This window comes from Toxorhynchites rutilus, chromosome 2 (genome assembly GCF_029784135.1).
Source record: "Toxorhynchites rutilus septentrionalis strain SRP chromosome 2, ASM2978413v1, whole genome shotgun sequence".
In the NCBI taxonomy this organism is placed as follows: Eukaryota; Metazoa; Arthropoda; class Insecta; order Diptera; family Culicidae; genus Toxorhynchites; species Toxorhynchites rutilus.
The window spans coordinates 253,245,776-253,269,472 of NC_073745.1; the positions used below are offsets into that span (position 1 = coordinate 253,245,776).

Here is a 23,697-nt window from a genome sequence, read left to right on the forward strand (position 1 = left end):
GTTAATAACTATTTTTGAAGCAGACGGATTTAGACGATTTACATACCAAAGAAATCGGAAATTCCCAAAGATTTGTTTGATATGCTATACATTACAATCCCCTGGTGTGTAAGTGGTTAAAATTCATGAAAACTATAAGCGTTTCCATTTTCCCATTCATTTGTTTTGTCCATTTGTGTGCTTTCCCGAACAGAGCTGTCAATAACGAGCAACTTATCGATGAGCAACGAAGGGGAAATCGTAAGATTAAAAGTCTCCGTGATCAAAGGAAAAGAAGAAGAACGAAGTGGAATATTTGCCTAGAGTACAAACAGTGGATCTCGCTGAGGCAAACTTTCATTCTTTGTGTGGACACCGACTGGACAACATCGTTGCTGGACGAGCTGAACAACAAGGGATCGAGTGCCTTTCTCAAGGCAACGAGGGTGGAGGCGTAATGCAGGAGTAGAGTAATGTTTTTCCAAGGGCCTTTCTCAAGGCTAGCGACGAATGAACTGAAAAGTTTAAAGTCTCTCTAATTCAATATCATCATCATATTCAGGCAAACTTTCAGTCTCATTCTGTTTTCAAAGCAATGAACATCGCTTGTTCTTCCTTGTTTCGCGTCATCAAATATCTTCGTTTCGGATTGAGCTGTGGACGCGACCAAATTACTTACTCGCTGATGTCTCTGGCATTGCAATCATTGCATCATACTGACGCCATTGCATTAAGGTTTTGAGCTGCGCAATTGTATGGGGAATCATCAAGCTAGGCTATCTTTGGCTTACCAAGAAAATAAATGTTCTGGAATTTTGTCGGTGATTTGGTTTCGCATAACAGTAACAAAACTCTCTCCACAAAGGATGAGAGGTACGCTAATCTGGCCGGTAAGAACGGGCTAATGTTGAAAAAAGCTCAAATTTGTTGCAAATTATGAAGCCATGATGATGAATATATTCAAGGAGGGCAGATAGGGGAGATTGCATTTGCGCTAATCTTGATCATAATGAAGCAATGCTACTCTTTTCGAGGTTGTTGAGAATCACAGAAAGAGTTTATTTCGTTCATTTAGTCACCAAGAAAGTAAATTTCGTTCTGGAATTTTGTATGTGAATTGGTTTTCCTTGCTAGTAGCAAAATTTTCTCCAATAAGGATGACAGCTGCGCTTATTTCGAGCATGAGAAAGTAATGCAACTTTTTTCGAGGCCAGTAATAATTACAGAAGCGTTCCTTTTGAGAATTGTGCTAAAAATAGTGTTTATCCTAGTAGCTTTAAGGCGGAACCCCTGTCTGGAAGGTCGGAAAATAATGAATTTTCGTGGATTTTTTTTCGGATGTTACGAATAATGTGAAGTGTTCGTGTATTTTGGTTATTGTTCAAGGTATATTTGAAGATGAATTTTCCATTTTTTGAGTGCATGAATAATGATTATGACGCTGCTAGCAGCTGGATACGTAGATGCTGTCAGAAAATCGGTACCTTACTGGTGGTATCGGTTCTGAAGCAACGGGGTGTCGTAGAACAAATTCCAATGAATATTTTGAAACTTTAGGAAAATACCTAAGGCGTTACATAGGAGTTTTTAAAAATTCGAAAACGTGCCAATTTAATATTTTTCATGGAAAATATCTAAATAGTGATTTTTAAAAAATCGAAAAAATGACATCAAAAGACGGCTATGTAATGACTTAGATAATTCATTTTTACATGCTGATAAAAAAATTCAGCCAAATCGATCGAGTAGATTTTCAGATATCGATACCACCAGTTGAAACAACATGACTTCGAGAAAAACGCGTTTTAAAATTTGTACAGCAATACTATATCCCTTGAGGTGACTTCATACTTGTGGCTGTAACTTTCCAACGAAATCAAATATCGAAAAATCCTTTTAGGGTAACGTTTCTGAGGGCATAAGCTTCTCAACAATGCAAAAAACAAAAATTCATTTTTTTACGATTTTCCAGACCGGGGTCCCCCTTAAGCCATCAATATATGGCTCTGTATGCATGTTATTACGAGCGCTTGGTTTACGTTGTACGAACGATGTCTAGAGGTACGATTCCACTGAGACAATACTAAATAACACGTAGCATGATATTTGATACATGCAAGTATTGTCATTGTTGTTGTTTCGATGCGGCGGTGCTAATGATATATTGATGTAATTATGAGATGTAGAATAATGGCGCTGGTGCAACAAGTATATAGTCGAGTATATAGTATATAGTCAACTGATTCTACGATAAAAAACCATTTCAGCGCGATCATACCATTCTACTATACAGTTATTTCTAAAATTTCACAGTATTATAAAATAATAGCCGAAGTTATAAATATGCGACTCATATAAAAGAACATCGTAGTTTTAAGTCAACAATGCAGTCGTATCTTGAACACAAACTCCTATATTGTTTTGGTAAAAGAAAATGCACGTATTAGAAGTATATCCTTATTATACCTCCGTAATGCCTTATGGCAACAATAAAAATGGTTAATATGCGCTGTTCTCACCATTCTTCAGATATGTATCCATGTTCACTAATGTTATCGAGTAAAATATTCTAACCTCTGGTAAAGATGTGGGATTGTTGATAATACAGTAGAACCCCAATTATCCGCGAAATAGCCGGGCTAGATCACCGCGTATAACGAAAATCGCGGATAACGCAATACAAACTATGTTTTATCGATACAGAAATTATTGAACTATCCATCTGTAAGGTCCTGTACATCACTGATCAGATAATGCGAAAACCATGACCGAAACAAAAGAGCAAGACTCTATCCCTCACTGACAAATTTCGGGAAGGTAATGCAAACGTTTTTTTGGTAGTTTTCTACTGAGGATTTTTCTTAGTGTATACAACAAGAAAACCAAACAACTCAAAAAATTATGACCATTGCACCGATAGCTTTCACGCGGTGGATGCTATCGACTTTGCTCGGTATCTATGGGTCCCGAGGTATGGGTACCTTTATAGAAATCGAATCGATAAGAATTTTGCTCGTTAGCTCTATTTTACTCGTTGCGTACGCCCCTTACGCGACGCAGCACCTACTAATACTTATGACAGACATACAGCTGTACTTGTGTTGTACTTCGAAAACTGTATGTCTGTCACCATGTACAGCGCTAGAACCATGCAAGCAACTCGGTACAATCGCTGTACCTGTACCGACCTGTTTTACCGCTGTACATGGCTACAGTTGTACTGTGCGCAGCGCCATAGACGGTTAGTGGTGGGTAGCATGAACAAGCAGAATCAAATCACTTGATAAACGTTCTTTTCATTGACTTACTTTTAAATTAATAACTCAGATTGGAAACTTTTTTGTTGTGTTTGATAGTTTAGACACAAAATAAAAACCTTTTTCATTGAAATATGTGGTGGAAATTGGAAAAATATCTGATTGTCAGTTTGACATACGGTACAATGTACAACCAAAGTATGTCTGTCATGGTACGATGGTACCTGTACAACGCTGTACACGTACAACGCAAGTACAGCTGTATGTCTGTCCCTGGTATAAGATATCGAATCGACGGGGGCGTGTTATTTAAAAACTGTCGTCCGGAGTGAAGCTGTCAATGTTGTGAGAAGAAAATATGGGCACTATTAAATAAATAGGATCGAGGATTCGATACCATCATTATCACTATCGAACAGAATAAAATCTGGAGTTATAGAAATCGAGAAAAACAGCTCGATTCGTTATTCTTGCTCGAATATCAGCGGTGGTATTGAAATATTTTGATACGAGTTTGAACTGTTTCACAAAGTGCTATAGAAAGGATGCCAAATGTTTTTTTAAAATGTATTTCCAAAAGTGTTAATATGGTTATGTTTTGGAGAAAATTGATACTCCCTCAACGAATAAAACTTAATAAGCGTAAGGCATGCATGTATGTGTAATAAAAACGACAGCATGGAACAATTTGCTTTACAAAAAATATAATTATTAGAAAATGAACTTTTTCATGTATTTTCATAACTGCAAGCAATGGAATTCCGTAAGGAGTCACGCACGAATTTCCCTTTTTTTTTAGCAAAACAATTTTTGTAATTCATGTAATGCAACATGTAATTTTCTTTTAGCATGGTTTTTTGTTGTAGCGGCGTCAATAGCTTTATTGTATTGGGGCCATCAACTGTGGCTCTAAATTTTCGCTCGTTGTGTGCTAATGTTTTCTTTACCTTTCCTCTTATACCAATCCAAACCTGTAATTTAAATAAAATTATTATTGTTATTTCAGCTTTAGCATATGGTACAGAAAGTTTTGCATAGTATAGCATTAAAAAAGAAAATTGCTGGCAAAAGTAACGTACCAAGTAACGTAGCAGGAGTAAGCTATTTTTAGGTAGGAAATTCGATTGAAAGAAATTCAAAGAGTATGATAAAATTTACGTATGAAAATTATATGTATCGTAAAAGAAACACTTACTTTCCGCTATTTTGGACCAAGACACACTTGTGGTCTCAGTGCATTAAGCTCCTCCCTGAATTCCTCTAACTTTTCCGCCACCGGGATTATATTAGAACTGCCTCTTCGAAAACCTCGAGCAATGTCTACATTCGCTTTCATTGGTTCAACGAGTCGTTCAAACTGGTGGTGATTTGTTTTTTTCTTCTGTCCACTGCCACTGAAATATGCAAGTAAGTTCTGCATTGTAAATTATAACTTTATTAAGATCAGAGATCGAAATGCTCGCCGATTTGAAACGAAAAACATCCATTTTCACCCACAGAGAAAAATAGCTGAGAATATAGGAGGCGAGAGAATGTTATACGCTCACTTCGATTCTCGCGAGAAACGCAAAGCCGATTTTTATTTTTCGGTGAGTTATGATTGCCGAAAAATGGTTTCGTTTTCAATGACTCCTTGATGCCGATAATGGTTTTTCACTTCTTCAGTACAGCTGAAAACATGCGGCAATATTGGGTTTCATCGTGAAGTGAAAATGAGATGGAGTATTATTTGTACAGTTCAGACGCTGTTCAAATGCAGATCGTTTGGACGCTGCTCTAACAAACTAATGTTGGTACAGTTAGCTTTGATTTTTCGCTCCATATTTTCAGTACCAAAATCGAAAACTAGATTGATTGACTGAATATTTATCGCGCAGCCGAGCGAGAATTTCGATCTCTGATTAATATAAATAATTTTGAGTTGGGTAGAGAAAAAAATCCCTTTGGCTACATGGTATTTAGTGTGTAGCGTAGTTTGTAAACAAATTCCACATGACAGAATTAGTATATCAATCACAATTCACATTGTTTACACGGTGTTCAGATAAAGTCATCACCTAATCTTCGAATATATTCGATTTTCCGCATATTGTACGTATTCACGATGGCAAGTCGAACTGCAATGTTGCTGGGTCAAGTAATTCCTTGCGTGAAGCAAAACGCATCGAAGATACGGGTTCGTCGAATGGATCTTGACACCAAACTTAATATGGTAGGCATCCCAACTGTGTCATTGTGTTGCATAATTTGTAGCCCTATTTTGCTATTCCAGTATTTCAAAAAAGACGAATTTTATTTCGTGCATGATCCAAGCAAAAAATGCAAAACCGGCGATATCGTGTTGATCAAAGAACTTCCTGAGAAACTGACGAAGCTTATAACACATGCAGTAGAGGAGATTGTTTATCCATTGGGAGACGTGACAGATCCTATTACGGGGAAAAAAGTGAGCGTCGGGAAGTATCGAGACGATATTGAGGAAACGAACCGTTTGTTCGGTAAATCGAAGGAGGCATTCGATTATGATAAGGCTCCTCCCAGAGGCCGACTTGAAGGAACGAAGGACTTTACCCACGGCGAAACTTATATTAAGTATCACGAGGATGGCAAGGAGCAACCATTTGCTGTGTGAGACGTGTCATCTGGTTTACAAAGAAAAAAAAATGCCATTTGTACACTTAGAGAATAACTAAGGTCATAAATTAAGCTTTCTTCTAAATGCTAGAGATTTAATTATCCTGTACAATATAACAGAAAAGTATACAAAAATTAGGAAACCGCAGTGAGGTCACTGTTCACTTTTGTACTACCACTACTTACTTCAGCGCAGTCACTCTCATTTCACTCGTCTAAGCCTAGGAACTCTCGCTCGAGAGCCGCTCCCATCATATTCCAGTCCCCGTCGTCGACATCATCCATTGGATCATTACTTCCCTCGCTGTTCGAGCCCATATCCAAATCTGACGGCAGGTCGCCTCCCCGTCTGAACTTCGCACTAGGGCTCTCGTCTTCGTCCGAGCTCACGTTTGTCTGACTGTTGTCATTTTCATCATCAGACCTCATTAACGCCTTCATCGAACTCTCATCGTCCACTCCTTCGGGTTTCTTGAAAATGTTGTGACGATTTCGTTTCTCCTCAATACGCTTCCGCTTTCGCAAGGATTTGTTCATTGGAGGGTTTTCAATATCGATCGGTTCATCATCGCTGGAGGTATCGTCCGACTCGAAGAATTCGTCAAAATCATCGTTCATTGCGTCCAGATCATCGTTGGAGAATCTTAACAGCGGATTAATGGTATCGATGAACTTGAGGGATTCTTGCTCAGCGGCAGCGCTTTTCGATGGTCCATCAGGGCACCTGCTATCGCCGTAGTTGACTGCGTGTTCTGGAAGAAGAAAATACACATTAATTACTTCACTGGGATCACTTCTGCTACAGGTAATCTACCGGGGCTGTGACAATGGGGCGGAGGTTGTCGCATTTTAGATGGTTTCGATGATCTCAAAGGATATAACCGTTCGTCGACATGTTCCCACCGTTCAGCACACGTCCAGAGCCATTCGGGTGTCACTATGTGGATTTTTTTGTTCTTCCGAGCGTTGTTCACTTTGGATGTACCGAACGTAACCGCTACCAGGTGTGTCGTGGCTGCCTCAATGTTCTGTGTCACACTCGCGCCCAAACCTCGCGCTATCTGATATGCTTTGCTCTCTTCCAGCTTAAGCGTATTGGGGACTAAACCAGAAAACACTAACTTGAAGCCTATCAGTACTTGAGACTTCACCCACGGGATGAGCGTTTTAAGGTCGGATATCTGGAAAAGAATACTGGTGAGTGATTCCATCTGAGTTCGAAGGTCGATTTTTTGTATTTTTTATTTTACTCGAATTTTGCAGACGCATTCTTGTTGATCAAAAAGAACAATTTGCAACATTGGTTTTCCATTTTGACTCTAATCTACTCCAACTTTCGGAAAGACCTAAACAAACATTGTGTGAAAATTTTCAAAAAATATAAAAGAATCGGTTGGTACAATTGATTTGGTGTTTTCCGGGCAATATGGAGAAAATATGCATTGGTAAAAATAAAGTTTTATTTTTATTTTATTTAGAAAATAACACTCGAATCTCAATTTTTTTTTCAAAACAGGTGTTTTTGATTTTGGTTTGCAGATATTAAATATTGTATCGGACAACTAATGAAGTTTATTGCTCAGTGTACCAAAACGGAGAAATAATGGACAAAAAAGATATTTTTGGCAAAGAATTGGATTTTTGAAATTGTTGAAATGTTTTTTATAATTATTTTTAGACCACATTTTATGAAAGTACGCATAATTTGCAGTCAAAAAGATATACGGCAAAATTTTGCTAAATGCAGTGATTTTAAAATAAAATTTACCGAAAGTTCTTAACTTTTGGTCGCTTTTGAATGTTTTTCATTTTTTTTTTAAATCTAAAAATAAATTTCCCTAAAAGAGTAGATAATTTTTGACCGTAATGCTCGAAATAATTAAATAATGTGGTTATGATAAAAAAAATATATATTACTAGATGACCCAGCGAACTTCGTCCCGCCCAAAATGGATTTTTTTATATGAATCCTTTCGAATTCTCAGGATTTCTTACTAACCAAACGTTCATGGATTCAATCGCAAAAGTACTTCTACCAAAACTCGTCATCATAATATAAATATAATATATATAAATCATCAGACACAATTTTCGCTCAAGATACTTGATTCACATGGAAATAATATTTCTCTCTAAGTTTAAAAATTGGTTAATCTACGGGAGCTGGGATTACTGAACCAGGAATCGACATGCCAATTTCAATGGGACAGTGGCCTACAGTTTTTCAAGCAGAAATACAGAAATACATGATTCTAACCATCTGTTCATCGATATCAAAGCAGCGCATGATACCTTCGACCGCGAAGAGCTATGGAAAATGATTAAAGCTATTATGGATGGTACGCAATGCTGTCTGCGGATTTCGGGTGGACTGTCGAGTTCTGTCGTATCCCACAGGGGACTTCGGCGAGGTGATGGCCTCTCTTGCTTGCTGTTCAACACAGCGTTACAAGGTGTTATGAGCCGAGCGGATATAAACACAAGGGGCATGATTTTCAACAAATCTAGTCAGTTCATCTACTTTGCTGATGACATGGATATGGTCGGCAGAACATTTGCGACGGTGGCTGAAGCGTACACCAGACTAAAACGCGAAGCAGCGAAGATTGAATTAAAGATAAATGCGTCCAAAATGAAGTACATGCCGGCAGGCGGAACCGAAGCCGATCGACGCCGCTGAGACTGTAGTGTAACTACATCTACGGCGATGAGTTCGAGGTTGTTGACGAATTCGTCTACTTTGGCTCACTGATGAAGACGAACAATAACAACATCCGTGGGATTTGGAGGCGTATTAAAAGCGGAAGTCGTGCCTATCACGGGCTTAACAAACCATTGCGGTCGAACAGAACGAGCCAAAGTACAAAATGTACACTGCACAAGACGCTTCTTAGACCAGTTGTACTCTACGGGCATGAAACGTGGACAATGCTCGAGGAGGACCTGCGAGTGCTCGGAAAAGTAAATTTTCATTTATAATTCTAATTTTCAAAGGGCGTTGTTGCACCTGAGAATCAATTGCCATTTTCGCTTCACACCAACGGAACACGGAGCTTAATTCTGCAAACGTGAATTCCAATTGGACTAAGATCAATGTCATTGTAGAACATATGAGAATTTTTTTTAAAGTCTTTCTCAAAGCTTTTCAAAAAATTTAAAATTTTGTCACTATAACATCGATCTACGGGCAGGGACGAATACAACAAAATTGGCAACATATTTTGCGTTCCATTTTTATTTATATAGATAGAAAGATGACAAATCTTATTTTTTTATTTTTCGTGATGATTTTTATTTCTTAGAGAACAATCTTTTGATGCTTGAAATGTTTTGGATGTTGCAACCCTTAACAAATATTACACATGAAGATTATTAATTATATGTGGTCGGGGTTCAGCCAGAACTGACCAAGCGCCAAAAACAATATTTCAATTTGAAGTTTGGGCTCCCACTAATTGATCGTGGTTGATCAAATCTATTATTTTATTGCTCACGTGTTACAAGCAGAATGTCTTCAAAGCACTGAGACTATGAATGTCTATAAAATAACTATAAAATAACACATAAATATTGAAAAAAATGACTTTTAGTTTCAACTGAGTTGGATTGTCTCTTTTCTGGCAGGTTAAATACTTCTTCGTGGTCATGAGGGATCTCACTTGCAGGGGAATCGTTAGCTGATTTGTGGAATAACCTAGCGATCGATGGATACCAAAGCAGAATATAGGGGAAGGGTGGTAAAGACGGATACCTTAAGTAAACGTTGATTTTTTCTTGAATTTCACAAAAAATATATAGCTATCTCACCACAAATTGATAGTCTATGTCTCTTTTTTTTTTATAAAATTTGTCTTTGATGCAGAAATTTTGCAAAATGAATGTGTCCGGCATTTAAAAAAAAATAACATTGAGTCGGGAAAGACGGACACCAGGGGTGGGAAAGATGACCACTATCTGAAAATTCAAGTTTATGTACTCAAGAAGTTTTGGTGGTCTTCAAATAGGCCTTAAACATGATCGAGCAAAAAGGCTTGGGCTTGCAATTTGTATCATTTTTCCATGTCTAAAATAGCTTCCGACATTCGGAATGACAAATTCGGATTACATTTTAAAAACCGTTCTGCTGATTCGTCCATGATATCTGGTTGTACTTGCAAACGTAGTTAGTGGGCATATGTTAAACAAAGAAGGAGGAGATAATCAATTTGTTCCAAAAACGAAATGTTCGTCTTTAGTCGATTAGTATTTTGTTTTCATCAATATTTCTGAAGTAAAAATGATAAAACTTCACCGATGATTCGATAAATTGGAAGAGAAAAATTACTCGATAACAATGAGAATCTTATCTTCTGCAGACGAAATCTGGGCCGTGGCTATATATAAACATAAGTATTCCGGGTTTCGATTCCACCCCAAGAATGACTTTCATACTCAGCCAGTTCACATTGTCTTTGTTATTATCCTTTTTTCTATTAGTAATTATCTTTTGCAACGCTTCAGTGGAGTAAAAGTCGTCGCTTGTTATTTTAGTGACAGCAAACTTTTTCTTGTTTTATTTACAAGATGAGACAACTTCTTCCACTGATCTGAATCGGAAGCCCGCATCCGTTGAACTATCGGAACACGAAATGATATAAATATAAATACCGTTGGCCTGCTTACGTTTTTTGAGACAATGCGACAAATCTACGTTCTCCTAATGAAAATTCGATACTTTCTCCGTTCTATGTTCTCCGATAAAATCCTCGCATGATAATCGCTCCCATCCTCCTAGCATTGATATTATTTTTCACTGTACAATTGCCCATGTTGCCGCAGCCCAGAAGACACTCGCTTAAGATGTTGGCCACCCCGTCATATACAGAAGCATTTCGCTAACTGGACTGTCTTCAACTGGACTTATCTATAACAGGGCGTACGTTAACTGGGCTGTAAAGCAGTTAAGTATCAATAATAGATGTAATTTTCAATTTGTAGGCGACCCTTCTGGCCTTCGGGCGGCGAATATCATACTAACATTCCTTCCCTTCCCCCGGTGACTGTAAGGACGTGGCCGGCGTCGTTATTGACCATTCAAAGCTCGAATCACCGAAATTTGCACAACGAGAATGATTTGCTAGTCCCAAGCGTCATTCTGTGTGTTCTTTGTGCAATTTGGTTGGTTCAGGTCAATCACGGAGAGCAACTACGAATTGTACAGTCTACCCAAGCTCAATAATAGATGTAATCTTCAATTTGAAGTATTGCTTTTGTCTTTTGTCTTCTGTCAAGTCTTTCTCAATAAAATCCTCCCTTTCATGCTGTGAGCCTACATCTCTATTAATTTCGGTTTCAAAATCTTGAATAAAGTGGAAAACAAAATTATGTAGCTGCTGGACACGCAAAACTTAATTATAGTTGCATCCAGAGTGAATCAAGTACATTAAGGGAGTATTCTAGTCTAGAAGTTTGAAAAAAATCCAAAAATTTTTCCTTCATGTTTCTGTACTTTTAGCATTCAAGAATATACCCTAGACAGGACATTTCGAAAATCCTTTTATTTACCGAGTTAGAGCCATTTTAGTGACGCGACGGCCATAACAATGACATTCAAACGCGTTTTTCTCAAAACTAGTTTTTTCAAACTGGCGTACACGATATCTCAAGTTCTACTGAACCGATTATATTTCTAAATTCTAAAAAATTATATTTTTCAAATTTTTGCTATTTTTAAAAAAATCGGAAAACGTTAGAAAAAACGTTTTAAACCGCATTTTGTTTTTCAAACGGCCGTCATTTTGTAAAAAAAAATGTCATTGACTTGTCCGAGATTCATGCGATAGCGGCATCTTCACTGATTCAGAATCTGTTCGATTTTTTTGTTTCAGATAACCAGAAGGGCTGGAATCGTGTACGCCATGGCACAACTTTTTTTTGAACCCTCTCACTTCATCAGCTCTTAACTATTCAGGTTATGAATATTTTTTTCGTTTAATTTTTGTTTTATTGTTAAAAGATAGATGAACAATTGATGATATCATGGATATTAGAAATATTCTGTTTTATTTTTACGGATCTCGAAAAATCGTCCGAAATTCGTGTCCCTACACTAGAATATTTATTTTTAATATAATATTATCACACAAAACGTTAGTATTTGTAACGACCTTGAGTAATTTGATAAATAGTGGTTCCCGGAATAAATGGATCCAGAAAACGACTGCAACATAAAAAAACCACTTAGATTAGAAAAAGTGTAGCAGGCTAGAAATATTGTGACGCGGTACTGTACTTCAAAACAAAAATTACCGGGAAAACGTTACGCTTCGGGCAAAAGTAAGCCGTTCGACGCTCGCTAAGCTCGCTCGCGAGACACCGCCGCTTTCGACGGCGGGTCGGCGGTGGACTCGAATCGCGTCATCTTGCCTCGATTCCTTACCCAAAAGTTTGTCCCCATTACATTGACCTCAGAATGAATTTCGAAAATCGATTCCTTGTCATCCGGAATAAATTCCGGATGACAAGGTTAATTTATTGTCGATAGATAAGCAGTTTCTGCATCCCTTGGTGTATGTAACTCAATTTTGAAAAACAGGCGCTTGGTTAGTTCTGGCAGAACACCGACCATACACGGAAAAAAATTATAGACAAAATCATAAATTCAAATAATAAATTCACGAATAAAAGGCGAAATATTTAAACCGATTCAAGATAATGAAATATGTTCAGATCGAGAATAATAACTCGATGAGTAAATATATATCACAAAATAATATTTTCGTCCGCCATTTTTTTCATAGTGATCCACTTTGCAGTAAGTAATATTTGTTATGCGCTGCAACATTCAAAACAATTCAAACATCGAAAGGTTATTTTTTGAGAATTTTTTTTCTTGGAAAATAAAAAAATAATAAAATTTGTTATAATGTAAATTTTTTTGCACAACCTTATACCATAAAAATTAACCATAATTAATTTAAGCATTGCGGTCAAAAACTATCTACTTTTAGGAAAATATACTTCTAGGTTAAAAAACTCGAAAAACATTCGAAAACGACCAAAAGTTGAGAATTTTATATTAAAATCACTGTATCTCAGAAACGGTAGCATTTACCAAAATTTTGCCGTGCACGCTTTTGACTGCAAATAATGTGTACTTTCATAAATATTTGTGATGAAAACATCATTTTTTTTCTGGCCGTATTAAAAACACCTTTTTTGAGAAAATTAACTTTTAAGTGTTAATTTCGAAAAAAAAAATATTTTGCAATATAAATTTCCTCCATATAGCCCCAATAACCAAAATATTGCGGAAGACACCAAATGAATCGGACCAACCGTTTCTGAGTTAAATTTTTTTGAAAATTACCAAGCATTTTTTGTTTAGGTCCTTCTCAAAACCAGAGCTGCAATTTGTCACAGTCACTGCATATATTTGGGCTACTATGACGACCATTGCAACATTACCACCAAACGACGTGCAACGAAATATAAACCGACAAAACAAATTCCTCACTCTTTGATGCTAGATAGTTTGTCAGATTGTTTTGACCATCAAAGAATGTTGCAAGTCAGCGCACTTTGATCGTCAAGACAAGAAATACCATGTCACCTGATATAATGGAGGTTTACACGTTTACCAGGATGCATTTGTTCACGTTGCTACCTGAATACCATTCTTATATAAAATGCTAAAACTTCCAGGAGGACAAATGATATAACTGAGTCTAAACGGACTTTCAAATGCGTGATTTTCGATGTCAGGCAGAAATTTTAACGAAAAGAGAAATTTCTTCATTATTTCAGCATGTGGAGATTGTTCAAGTTTTGGTCAATTATATATTCCATTGCCTAAATGGTTTGCAATCGCTCACACGTTATCGCGTGTTCACCAAAGTATTTACTTCAGTAAATACAAGAAGCAACAACCGGAATGAAAACCGAAGCTTTGCTCGATGAAAATAAAATGCAATCTGCGACAATCATCAATTTATTATGGACAATTTTACCGCCTACTTGATCGGTCAAAGCGTATTGACAAAACTCAGTAACAGGCAAATTGTTGCATCGTACTCTGTCAGTCACCATTCGACCGAGAATGTTGTCAGTAGGAAGTGACTAACGTGCCTCGTCAGTTGTTAGTGACATTGATGAAAAAATGCAGCTCTGCTCAAAACTAAGCCTAAAGTCAAAATTGAAAACCTGTGAGCAAATTCGTCCTTTTAGGTCATAAAGATCGCCTCTAACATCTGCAAAATTTGAGCAGAAATGTTAGAGGCGAATGAGCTGCAAAGTTTAAAGCATCTCAAAAACAAAGAGTGGAATGGAATTTGAGCAGAATCAAAAATAAAATTTATGAAAAAAATCGTCATTTGCGGTGTACCAGCTCTGGTGTTCAAACTGTATGCTTGACTGTTGAACATTATGAATATTACCTTTTGCGTTTTTTCGTACTCTTGGTAGAAAGTCTGATGAATTTTAAGTAGGATGTGCTCCAGATACAACAGATAGTCATCTGGGTCCTCTATATGGATCAGATTATCGTCACTGAGCGACTCTGCAGTATGCTTTTCATCAGGGTCTTTCTTACTTTTCACATCTTTTGAATCGTTAACTTTTCCTTTCTCCGATTTTTCATCCGATTCTGAGGGTGTTTCAGGCGGTTTCTCTTTTTGTTCTTCATTTGATGGGTGTTCTTTGATAGTTTCTTTCGAAGTTGTTGACGATTCTGTTAACGGTGGATCTTCCTCCGTCGTTACCCCGTCATCCGTTTCAATTGTTGGTGTTGGCGGTCGACTGCTTTCCTTTGCTTTGTCTTTCTTATCTTTCGCAACTTGACTCATGAGATCTGTGAAGAAGCAAAATTTAGGACGCAACCTTATTTTTCCGAATGTTTCATTTGAAACCTTTGAAATCGACTCCTTTTCCGTCGAGTTCGTTTTTGGACATGCCAGGCGGCGCGTTGATGTCCCCTGTGTGCTGGAAGAAATGGTATGGCTTCACTTGTATTAGATTAGCTGCCATATTCCACACATCTTCACGATCATCTATGATGCAAACCATAGAGTCCCCACACGGGAACAGAGCCCTGGAAGGGAAAATTATAATTAAGCTAATATTGTCGATCATCATCAAACACTCACCTGAGATTATCGGTTTTGCTGGTCGCATTGAAACATTCGTCTCGCGATAGAATTCGATGAGAAAAAAGTTTCCCGTCCTCGTCCAGAAACTGTGCAATCATGTGGGCATAGTTGCGAGCACCGAAGGTGCAAATGTGTAACTCATAATATGGATCCATTTTGACGAGAAACTGTAGCGCTCCTGGCCTAAGCCTGGTATGATACCATGGTGAATTTGGCCCGTAGAGTTGAAAATGATACACGTCCTGTTTTGAGAATGGAGAGAATGAGAAATGACAAACGAGTCGTTCGTATGAGCATACCTTCAAATTATTGGGAACATTGTCATTAGTTGTGTGGATTAACGTTTGATCAAGATCCACCAGTAGTACTAACTTTTTGTCCTGTAACAAACGCTCTGTGTCGGCCTGTCCCAATTTTTTCGCCAATGTTTCAGTAACCTTCAACTCCGGCACTGAATGAATCATCGGAACGGATGCCGTTGATCCACCTCCTTGGTCATCCTGGCGAAGGTCCGCACCGCAGTCCGCGCACATATCCTTTATCACCGTTGTGTGACTGCATTGTTCCAGCTGCAGCAAAGGTTTTCTGCATTCAAACAAAGAATCAAGGCATTTTGAAAATTCTTAATAGTTAGCTGGAGTTTGAAAAAAAACATTTTTTGCCGCGCAAGCCAATACGAAACCGGCAAGTTTAACCACTAAATGACACACTTACCCTTTATCCACAACATCACCTTCCCTGGCGAGGCGCTTTTTCACAACACCCGCTTTGGTCGCCTTCAAACGCTTGACGTCTTTTTCCGATCCGTCCGAACACTCGTAGAATAATATTATGTTCCCGTTGGTGACCGGATAACCCTCGCGCACTTTCCATTTGTTTATTTTAATGGCATATTCCGTCGGAGCGTGAATGATGTTTTGGTTTTCCTCAGCCATTTTTGTGTCACTTTTGCGATGATATTGGGACCGAGGGATTGCCCAGTTGTTCTTTGCGTCATCTACAAATGATGAATGCAGTTAAGCGCAATGTACTGGAAAAAGGTAATGAAGATGGTAGAGTTTCGAGCGACATAGCATGCGCTGTCATATCTATTTCTCAAATAGTGACGTCAGTCGTCGGTTTATCTTTGATTGCCCACCGCATCCATGTGAAAATGCTATTTTCAGGAAGTAACTTATCATTTAAAAAGGTACATTTTTCTAGAGTTCTTGCTGAATATGAGGCTAATGTAATAGCGTGCAGTGAATATTTGTGAAATCACGTTGAAAAAGATGGATAAAAGTGATATTTCCGTGTGCCATTTTCACCCTCCCACGTTCATAAAAACAAACGAAGTTTCATTATTTTAACGCTATGAAGTTGATGTTTCGAAGGCTCTCAGTGGCGGCATGTATGTTGTGAGAAAATAGTCACCAATTAATCAAAATTTCACCGAAAATGTCACTGTTTTGGAGAACTGAGCATACGACTGCTCTCTGGACACTTTTACCACATGAATCCACAAATAAGCCACGATACAGTTGTCATCTGTTAAAAAATAAACAGTTGAATGATTTCATGAGAATTTTGGCCCAAATTATCATGCAACCGTGAGTATTTTCAACGTTGTTTTGTTTCTTACATATACATTCTATATTGAATGCAAATAATAACGACACGTTATTTTGCTTGCCAATACAAATATACTTCGCCTACTGCTCCATCTCGATACCCAGCAAACATTAAATCGTATAACTTTGCACATGATAAGTCACATATAATTTCGTATCAAATCACAATCGCATGAAATATCAATCAAAATATCGATCATATATATCTAAAATCGCATAAAATGCAAAAACACGATTTTCCATGTCATCGATGGATTGAGTGGTAACGTTGTCGTATCAAATCGCATATCAGTCCAAAAAGCATCGCATATCAGCTCTGGTGTTCAAGCTGTATGCTTGACTGTTGAACATTATGAATATTACCTTTTGCGTTTTTTCGTACTCTTGGTAGAAAGTCTAATGAATTTTAAGTAGGATGTGCTCCAGATACAACAGATAGGCATCTGTCGTATCAAATCGCATATCAGTCCAAAAAGCATCGCATATCGTTATATACGGCTTTATATGCGTACAAAATATGGCATATACGTATATCGCCTCCACTTGTGTGTGTATATGCTAGTTATCTGCATCATATATCATACAAATGTGTGGTTGGTTGTATGTATATCGCCTCCAATTATAGCTATTCATACGACTTAATGTTTGCTGGGTATGTACTCGTTGAATTAAGCGGGAATCGAGGGAATATTTAGCTGTCATTTAGCAACACCCATCACTCGAATAAACTGCGGTACACATATAACGTATCGTCGACGTGAAGAATGGAACATCAAAAATAAACGAAAGCGTTAGGCCATCTACACACTAGGCAACCTAGGAGGGAACCCAATTTAACGATCATCCAAAAAAGTTGAAAGCATGTGTAATCAATTGGGAGCATACGCACTAAGCAACTAGCAACTTAGATCGGACCAACTTTTTCGATTCAACCTAGCATGCCGAGTCGCGTGTGTCGGCAACCTTTTCGTTCAATTGCTGTTGACGTTTCAATTTCTGCGTTTGTTGAGTTTCAATCATGGATGCCAGGGGATTTTTTCAGATGTTTTCACATGGTACGTAAAAATGTCTTCACAATCATATTGAGGGAAACTAAAATGCATAACTTAGTTTTGAACAATGCTTGATAGATTAATAAAGCTTTATAATAATTGTTGTATATAGAGCATTCATTAAACTTACCTTGAGGTTTTGAAATTTATTTCAATAAAGGTGAACAAATATATACATTGCGCGACCACGAACTACATTTTATGAGTTTAGAAATGATGTGATAAATGTTCTATGAAGGTGGATTAGATAGATTTCAATGCTAAAAAATTAGTGGGTTATATCTATGATATAACCGCAAGGTTCACGTGGAACTACCTTAGCTTAGCAATCATTCGTTTGTATTGATTAAATTCTTGATTGAATGAAACAGTTTCCAAATTCAATTGAGTTCAATATATTTGCTCTGTGAGTAAAAAAAATGAACAAATGCCGTGTAAAGTCAATTCATTTATTGTGATTGATTGTTCGTTCTTCGTTACAAGTAAATTTAATGACGGACCTTTTACGTTTGGTATGATGACTAGAACAAAATATATGTAAGGAAGAATTATCAAACGTTTGATGAACCAGCCTAAGGCTGAAAATCTTTCCAATAAAGACAAAAAAAAATTATCAAACGATTATGTTATTTTACATTTCCCTCTGAAGTTTACATCCCAAAAGTGTACATACTTCTCGAATCTCGAATTTGCTTGAAACTGGGAAGTTCATTCGCTTCTAGTGGCTGCACGATTTTCCCAGGTTCCTAAGTTTAGAAGATCATGTTAGGACAGACATATTCCACTCTGCACAAAGGCAAGCGAGGACAAAAGTACTCGCAGTTTGCATTTATTTGCAGAGCCGATTTCCCCAGAAACCTCGGTTTTGAAGTCTGTGTTAGGGAAACACATTTCAATCGGAACAAAAATACCCCCGATTTGTATGAATTCGCAATGCCGATTTCCCCACGCTTCATGGATTTGAAGTCTGTGTTAGGGAAACACATTCCAGTCGGAACAAAAATACCCCCGACTTGCATGAATTTGAAATACCGATTTCTCCAGGCACCTTGGTTTAGAAATCTCTATTAGGGAACACATTTCGGTGGGAACAAAAGCTCCCCCTAATTTCGTGTGTTCTTTTTCTTCTTTTTGGCTTTAAGAGGGTTTAAACTTTTCAGTTCACTCGCCTCTAGGCTCTTTCGTGTGCTTGCAATGCCGATTTCGCTGCTTGGTTTTAAAGTCTGTGTTAGGGAACATTTTTCGATGAGAACAAAAGTCCCCCTACTTTCATGTATTTGCAATGCCGATTTCCCCAAGGCTGCTTGGTTTTGATGGCTGTGTTAGGGAAACCGTAAATCGGGCCAATCAAAACGATGCAGTTAGGGCGTTTAGATAACGCCTAATATTTTACAGTTATTCAATTGTTTATCTAATGAAAAACAACATTTTGTTAGTTGCGATAGATGCGTAGAAATATTCCCTATCAAGTGATGCAAACATCTCTCCTATCCAGTACGAAATGTTCGAGCTATAAGCATTCGAAATCTTTCATTTTTTCCTGCATGTTCTGTGTTTAGGTTTTCATTTTACCCTCCATATATTCCGGTTAGACGTAGTCCCACGTCAAAAATAAAATGGATAGGTCTCATACGTCAAAAAAAACTGGCAGGGCAACCGCGCATAATGAAAATCGCGGATAACGCGTCAAATAACTAAAAATGAAGTAAAAACACGAAACGAAGATATTTCAGCGTGTAAACTATGTTTTTTCAATATAGAAATCATTAAACTATCCATCTGTAATATCATGTACACCAGTGGTCAGATAATGTTAAAGGCACGAAACAAAAGAGCAACCTCTCGATGACAAATTTCGAGAAGCTCTATAGAATTACTATGAAACTCTCATTCGCGGATAATCCGCATCGCGAATCACCCACTCTCGGATAATCGGGGTTCTACAGTACTTCATAATGTCTTCAAAATCTTTTCTCAAAATCAAATGTCCTCGCAGTAAGTTAAATGTCTTCAAAATGAATACGTGTTCTTAACCCTTTCACGACCACGGGGACGCCGATGTCCCAAGCAAAAATCATGGATTAATTAAATATTCACGTAACCATTGTAAATTATTTTTTTATTTTAATATTTCGGAATGTACCTTTTTATTATTTTTACTGGCAATACATAATAGCGACCATAGGGACATATTTGTGCCATAAATTTAACAAAAAAAAAGGTAAAAGTTTTTTGAATTTTTAGTATAAATTATGTTTTTAGGGTGCCTATTGATTCATAACATATAGCTAAATTGATTTAATAAGGTACCGTAACCTTATGGTCCTGAAAGGGTTAAACCTGGCATCTCTGGCTGTAGCACTTTCGGAAAAACTGCATCCAGGAATGCCATACAAACAGATTTTTCGGTTATAGTGCAAATTGTGTTTCAGAAGTTCTGTTTTGATTCCATTGTAGAGATTTAAAAAGTTGCGTATACATTCAATTTTATGCTATTTGCAAAATTAAATACTTGTTTTTCAGTTTCGCTCGTGTTAAGAAAAATCTCATGTAAAGTTGTATATTTTTTTCTAAAACGTTTTTCATAAATTGCTCCTCATATGATTTCTTTCAGCCGTTAAAGAAATTGCACCACTGCCAGCGATTATGCAGTTTATGATGACGGATGAAAACTTTTTCATGGCTGTTCCATGCGGAAGAAGAACAGAAACTGATGCGAGTGGAAGTACTCACGCCTTGCGTGTGTCCACTATGGTTTCCCAAACACTAATGCAAGGGAGCAAAACAAATCACAGCTCGCATGTATTCTCTATGACGGTTTCTCCAGGTGCCTAGATTTTGCGTCCGTGCTCGGGAACACATTGCGATCACCAATCATCAATGAGCTAGATTGTTATGATTTCAATAGCTTGCTTTCAAAACAATTTTTAAGCTATTGAAACGATTTTTTGGACCAATAAGTGACAATCATATAATTCGTTGACATTTTATCTTTCGGATGAAGTGATTATGTTACCACTCCATTCAGCCGGTAAAGAGGTATTAACGTTCAAAACCTTACAGTCCAGCGTCACTTTCCCGTTTTCGAAACTTTGAACTTGCACCCCGGTACAGAAATGAAAGACGTAGTCCTACGTCAAAAAGGTTTGAATTTACAGTGAAAGCTCTCTATAGCAACATCGCAAGGGACCGTCGTTATAGAGAAATGTCGCTATAAAAAACTGTCGCTATAGAGAATTCGGATGTCGTTATAAAGAGAGAAACGCTTAAGTCCCTGCGAAACAAATCAATTATATGTATAACAAAGGAAATTGACTGAAATAATTGAAACAAAACATTAAACAATAGACACAAAATTCAGCCCCCAAAATTTTGTCCCCTAACAAAGTTTTCTTTAAATCAAAACATTTTGAAAAGCTGTCCTTTGGTAATTCTTTTTTAGTTAATAAACCCGCATAAATCGTTGTAAAGTATCTTCTAGTTGGTTTTGAGAGCCCATTCTTTTTGACGAATTTTTGAAAACATTCACCATTTATTTTATAAACCAATTTACTTTTTAGCATCAATTTTTTTTGTCTTTGAGTTTGTTTTGGACTGGAATTTAGATTAAAATAAACTATGCTTCAAACTGATACGTGAGTATGAATTTAAAAGATTACCATGTAACAGTTGGGCGGACAATACTTTTCGTTTTAGGTTCAATGTTTATTTTCTCAAGGACGGAATTCTGGTACAACAATGCTTAAGTTGATTTGTTTCAATAAGTTTCCCTATCTCTTATCAGCCCCCAGGTTTCCTATTTGTGTGTATTGTGAAAGCTGAGCTGAATTAGTGTTGAATTCAGATGTCTCGAAACTGAACAAAGGTAGGGAAACTGACATAATTTTTTTTTGCCTCGCTCTATCACTGTTTTGCGGAATGAATTTTATTAGTGCCAGTGTTCCTTTTTACCTACACGGTGTCGTTTAGTTAGTTTTCCACTGCGCATCACGAGAGCTTCAGAGCGATCACGTCTCTTTCGAAGGGTTTTTTTTATTACTCTTTCGTTATACGAAATGGCACAGCTGATTATGTGCAGCAGAGTCTTGAATATATGAAAGCCGTCAGCTAAATCGCGTATGTTCAGGTTGAGTGATGTTTCAAATTTTAATTTCTCTGTTTTTGTAAAGTATACGAAAATTAATATTAGTTGCGCGCGAACATTTAATCGTTCACAAAACATAATATAGACTATTTTCGTTCATAGTCATATACTAAGTTCAATCAAGGTCATTATTGTTGCACTGTGAATGGCGTGATTTTGAAAATTGTCGCAATAGAGAATGATTTGTATGAGCGGTAATGTGTCGTTACAGGGAATGGTCGTTATAGAGAAATGTCGCTATAAAGAAAAGAATTTCTATGTGATTTTGAAGGGACCTTTGGATATGTCGTTATAGAGAGATTTGTCGCTATAAAGATTGTCGCTATAAAGAGCTTTGACTGTATATGGATTCGGTTGGTTTATTACTATTTTTTGCTTTTTTCTTTGCCTACTATCGCTTGAACAAAGTAGGGAGTAGACTACCTCCTTACTCTACGTACTTTGACTCGAACGAAATGGAAATCCGCGGAATACAGAATAGGGCTGACAGTGACAACTTTTTCTCTTATTAATATTTCGGGAAAATAAATGTTATTACTTACTCTAGTATCAAAGTTATCAACGTCTCTCCTCTAATTCGTATGGTAGTAATTTTTACCTTTTGGGAATCCACCCGTAACACATAATGCAAGTATGGACTTCTTTTCATGACATCATTGTACAATACTTACAATCCATGTTAGAGTAGCTTTATTTTCAATATTCTTGTACACTGAACTTCGGGTAAATTATAAACCACTCCAACATGGTGCTTCCACACTGTCCTAGGGAATGCGGTTAGAAAAGGTTCATATTTAAATACATTCTACAGCCTAACTGGGGCTGGTTGACCAGCGAACTTGGCCTTGCGCTCTTCAGCTCGCTTCAGCGATTCCTCTCGAGACAAATTTCCTTTCTTCGAAAACCGCAGGTTATGCAGGAACTTTTGGCACATCTGCAAAAAAAAACAATTTATTCAATAGGTTTGTAATACTATAGGTTAAATAGGAAGCAAGGATCAAATCTTCAAGTCTCTTCAATCCTAAAATTGACATTCCGTAGTCCTGTTTCTGAGTGTTTCAAGCAATACAGTTTTGCCGCACTTCGACATAGTTCTATTCGGTCCATCTCCCTTTTCTTGAGCTTCCTAATCGGGCATCATACATATGCCTGGTTGAAATCACCATTGTTAAAGTTGAGAAACCACACTGCATCGTTTGTACAATGTTAACCGAATACTAGTTATGTCCATAAACTACAATTCATCCGACCCATATGAGATATCCCACACCGATCAATAATCTGTCTTCTGAGGGTAAGGTTTGTTGATTACTGTTTCAAGTGGCAGTGCTGAATGTAATTCGTATCAAAGAAGCACCTTGAAACACAATCGTTTCATAATAATGCCCAGATTCTATTCTACTTACACCGCGGGTTGATTCGTTTCGCTGACGCTTTGGCTTCTTGATGCCATTCTTGTGTGCCTTCTGATCTGTAAGAGAAAATCAATTAATATTTTAATCTCCTCGACAATGAAATTCAACTTACTCTGGTTGTGATTGGTATGATTCTTGGACTTGGCCATTGTATTAGTTCAGAAATCTGCAAATATGGAAAACAACGGAAGGTTACCTAGCGAAATAAGCAAAATGAGGCACAACGATTCAATAGTACTGAACCTCAAAACAGAAAACTAAAACATTGATGTTAAATTTTAATAACATCCAAAAACAGACCTTCACTGCCACAAGTTGGAAACCGGAAAGAGCAAACAATTTCACTGTCAAACCGTTTGTCACTTCCACGGAAGTTATGGAAACTGAGCGCGGATGCCAGATGTGTTATATTTTGTTCCCTCGTTCGAGGTGAATAATGAAGTAGGAAATACTTTTTTTTTGATAACGTGGTGCTAAAAAA

The 23,697-nt window shown here is 37.4% G+C and overlaps 3 protein-coding genes across 3 annotated transcripts; 1 reads left to right on the forward strand and 2 right to left on the reverse strand.

The window, feature by feature from the left end:
- Positions 1-5,248: 5,248 nt before the first annotated feature.
- On the forward strand, positions 5,249-6,043 carry LOC129769137 (28S ribosomal protein S17, mitochondrial). The gene is made up of 2 exons (XM_055771217.1): positions 5,249-5,448; positions 5,509-6,043. Exons 1-2 carry the CDS (start codon positions 5,341-5,343, stop codon positions 5,866-5,868), a joined length of 468 nt encoding a protein of 155 aa, XP_055627192.1. The 5' UTR covers positions 5,249-5,340; the 3' UTR covers positions 5,869-6,043.
- LOC129769136 (RNA polymerase II subunit A C-terminal domain phosphatase) lies at positions 5,922-22,480 on the reverse strand. The gene is made up of 8 exons (XM_055771216.1): positions 22,344-22,480; positions 15,710-15,992; positions 15,295-15,580; positions 14,993-15,237; positions 14,756-14,937; positions 14,285-14,697; positions 6,685-7,051; positions 5,922-6,622 (listed from the first exon to the last, which is right to left on the reverse strand). The coding sequence occupies exons 2-8, from the start codon at positions 15,928-15,930 to the stop codon at positions 6,078-6,080; spliced, it is 2,259 nt and encodes a 752-aa protein (XP_055627191.1). The 5' UTR covers positions 15,931-15,992; positions 22,344-22,480; the 3' UTR covers positions 5,922-6,077.
- LOC129769138 (60S ribosomal protein L29) lies at positions 22,469-23,557 on the reverse strand. Its single transcript, XM_055771218.1, has 4 exons — positions 23,517-23,557; positions 23,329-23,382; positions 23,208-23,272; positions 22,469-22,735 (listed from the first exon to the last, which is right to left on the reverse strand). Exons 2-4 carry the CDS (start codon positions 23,363-23,365, stop codon positions 22,607-22,609), a joined length of 231 nt encoding a protein of 76 aa, XP_055627193.1. The 5' UTR covers positions 23,366-23,382; positions 23,517-23,557; the 3' UTR covers positions 22,469-22,606.
- Between the last annotated feature and the right edge of the window lie 140 nt (positions 23,558-23,697).

Bases quoted from the DNA above. Each gene is read 5' to 3' on its own strand.
- LOC129769136 (XM_055771216.1), bottom strand. From the start codon at position 15,930: ATGGCTGAGGAAAACCAAAACATCATTCACGCTCCGACGGAATATGCC. The intron at 7,052-14,284 runs GTAATATTCATA...ATTCTTTTCCAG, and splicing joins AGTACGAAAAAACGCAAAAG to ATATCCGACCTTAAAACGCT. The intron at 6,623-6,684 runs GTAGATTACCTG...TTCTTCTTCCAG, and splicing joins GCCCCATTGTCACAGCCCCG to AACACGCAGTCAACTACGGC.
- LOC129769138 (XM_055771218.1), bottom strand. From the start codon at position 23,365: ATGGCCAAGTCCAAGAATCATACCAATCACAACCAGA. The intron at 23,273-23,328 runs GTAAGTTGAATT...TTTCTCTTACAG, and splicing joins TCATACCAATCACAACCAGA to ATCAGAAGGCACACAAGAAT. The intron at 22,736-23,207 runs GTAAGTAGAATA...TTTTTTTTGCAG, and splicing joins GAAACGAATCAACCCGCGGT to ATGTGCCAAAAGTTCCTGCA.
- LOC129769137 (XM_055771217.1), top strand. From the start codon at position 5,341: ATGGCAAGTCGAACTGCAATGTTGCTGGGTCAAGTAATTCCTTGCGTG. The intron at 5,449-5,508 runs GTAGGCATCCCA...TTGCTATTCCAG, and splicing joins TTGACACCAAACTTAATATG to TATTTCAAAAAAGACGAATT.